The 2,266-nt window shown below is 56.8% G+C and overlaps 1 protein-coding gene across 1 annotated transcript; it reads left to right on the top strand.

Moving 5' to 3' along the window:
* The first annotated feature begins 56 nt into the window (after window positions 1–56).
* LOC114072968 (ATP-binding cassette sub-family F member 1-like) lies at window positions 57–730 on the top strand. Its single transcript, XM_027910776.1, has 3 exons — window positions 57–187; window positions 294–366; window positions 553–730. Exons 1-3 carry the CDS (start codon window positions 68–70, stop codon window positions 717–719), a joined length of 360 nt encoding a protein of 119 aa, XP_027766577.1. The 5' UTR covers window positions 57–67; the 3' UTR covers window positions 720–730.
* Window positions 731–2,266: the final 1,536 nt, after the last annotated feature.

Here is a 2,266-nt window from a genome sequence, read left to right as displayed (position 1 = left end):
GTAAAAGGGGGCGTGGTTTGATAAAGGATTGCGTTAAAGGGGTGGGGTTAGAGGGGAATGGGGGTGGATGCGTATCAAGGGGTGGGCGTGGCTTCCCAATCTAAGCCCCTCCTTCCCCCCAGGCGGGCAGAAGGCCCGGGTGGTCTTCGCCGAGCTGGCCTGTCGGGAGCCCGACGTGCTCATCCTGGTGAGTGGGGGGGCGTGGCTGATGGGGCTGGGGGCGTGGCTAATGCGGCCTGGGGGTGTGGCCAAGGCTCCCTTGGATCCCAAATTTCTTTTCCTTCCCCCTTCAGGACGAGCCCACCAACAACCTGGACATCGAGTCCATCGACGCCTTGGCCGACGCCATCAACGACTACAAGGGGGGTGAGTCAGAGATTTTGGGGGTGGGAGGGGCGTTGTGACATCACGATGATGTCACTGATGACATCACATGGGTGATGATGATGATGTCATCACCAAGCGCCGGGGCTGTGGGCGGGGATACGGGGGGGGGGCGTGGCTTGGCTCGTGAGGCCATGACGTCGCCGTGACGTCACCGTGACGTCACAGCGGTGATCGTGGTGAGCCACGACGCCCGGCTGATCACCGAGACCAACTGCCAGCTGTGGGTGGTGGAGGAGCAAGGGCTGAGCCAGATCGACGGCGACTTCGACGACTACAAGAGGGAGGTGCTGGAGGCGCTGGGAGAGGTCGTGGTGCACCGGCCCCGCGAGTGAGGGGGGCTCGTGGCGGGCGGGGGGTCCTGCAGGACCCTTTAGATCCCAGGGAAGGTCCTGCCGGACCTTCCCTGGGATCTAAAGGGCCCTGCAGGACCTTTCTCGGGAATAAAAAGGGCGCTGGAGCAACGCCGGGATGTGGTGGAAGTGTTTTGGGAACGTCCCCGGTACAGCCCTCTCAAAATCCCAGAAATTTCGTGGGTCCCGGAATTCCCTCCCTCCCCTTATTGCCCCAAAGTTCCCTCCCTCGGGAGATCCCCAAATTTCCCTCAGGAGGTGCAAAATTTCCCTCAGGAGATGCAGAAATTCCCTCAGAGGGGATATTTCTAAATTTCCTTCAGGGGATCCCAAATTTCCCTCAGGAGATGCAGAAATTCCCTCAGAGGGGAGATCTCCAAATTTCCTTCAGGGGATCCCAAATTTCCCTCAGGAGATGCAGAAATTCCCTCAGAAGGGAGATCCCCAAATTTCCCTCAGGGGATCCCAAATTTTCCTCAGGAGATGCAGAAATTCCCTCAGAGGGGAGATCTCCAAATTTCCTTCAGGAGATCCCCAAATTTCCCTCAGGAAATGCAGAAATTCCCTCAGAGGGGATATTTCTAAATTTCCTTCAGGGGATCCCAAATTTCCCTCAGGAGATGCAGGAATTCCCTCAGAGGGGATATTTCTAAATTTCCTTCAGGGGATCCCAAATTTCCCTCAGGAGATGCAGGAATTCCCTTTAGAGGGGAGATCTCCAAATTTCCTTCAGGGGATCCCAAATTTCCCTCAATAAATCCCCCCTCCCCTCCCCCCCAATCCCTACTTTTGGGTCCCCCAAAATTCCCTAAAAAATCTTCAAAATTCCCCTAAAATTCCAAGGCCCCCCCACAGTGGGTCCCTCCCACCATTCCCTCCCGTAGATCCCCAAAGTTTCCCCCCTCAAATCCCCACAAACAAACAAACAAACACACCCCACAATCCCCCGTTCCGGGGTCGTTTTTTTTGGTTTTGTTTTGTTTTTTTTTTCCAACAAGTTTATTATTAATGTACAAAATATACAAAAGGGGGAGGGGCTTTTTTCCGGGGGGGGGCCCCTCCCCCAGGCCAAGTTTTCACAGAAAACAGCGTTCGGCGCAGACCCCCCCCCCTCCCCAAAATTTACACCCCCTCCCCTCCCCCCCCTCCCCAAAAAACCCCCCCTTGGCGGCGGCGGCGACTGTGGGGGGAGGGGCGGCGGCAAAGGGGGGGTTGGGGGGAGATTTGGGGTCTGGGGGGGGGGTGGTGGGGGGAGATGCCCCCCCCTGAGAGGCAGGTCTGGACCCGGGGTGGGGGGGAGCAGCTTTTTGACCCTCAGGGGGTGAATTTCGGAGTAAATTTGAATTTGGGGGGGTAATTAATTCATTAACGACCACAGGGGGGTAATTAATTAGCCCATGGGAGGGGGGGGTGTTGTCACCCTTTGGGGGGTCCAGCCCCCCACAAAAGGGGGGGGTAATTGCCCCTCCCGGGGTATTTGTGCCCCATAAATTGCCCCTTCGACCCCCAAAATGACCAGAATTTACACC

The sequence above is a fragment of the Empidonax traillii genome, unplaced genomic scaffold (assembly GCF_003031625.1).
Source record: "Empidonax traillii isolate 1590-97213 ecotype Southwest subspecies unplaced genomic scaffold, ASM303162v1 scaffold4689:size9324, whole genome shotgun sequence".
Lineage (NCBI taxonomy): Eukaryota > Metazoa > Chordata > Aves > Passeriformes > Tyrannidae > Empidonax > Empidonax traillii.
The sequence above is the reverse complement of the archived record's forward strand: the minus strand, read 5'-3'. Positions and strand labels throughout refer to the sequence as shown.

What these genes read in the sequence shown, in the direction of transcription:
- LOC114072968 (XM_027910776.1), top strand. Translation starts at nt 68, where the DNA reads ATGCGTATCAAGGGGTGGGCGTGGCTTCCCAATCTAAGCCCCTCCTTC. An exon ending in AGCCCGACGTGCTCATCCTG is followed by an intron (nt 188 to 293) that starts GTGAGTGGGGGG and finishes TTCCCCCTTCAG; the next exon opens with GACGAGCCCACCAACAACCT. An exon ending in CATCAACGACTACAAGGGGG is followed by an intron (nt 367 to 552) that starts GTGAGTCAGAGA and finishes GTGACGTCACAG; the next exon opens with CGGTGATCGTGGTGAGCCAC.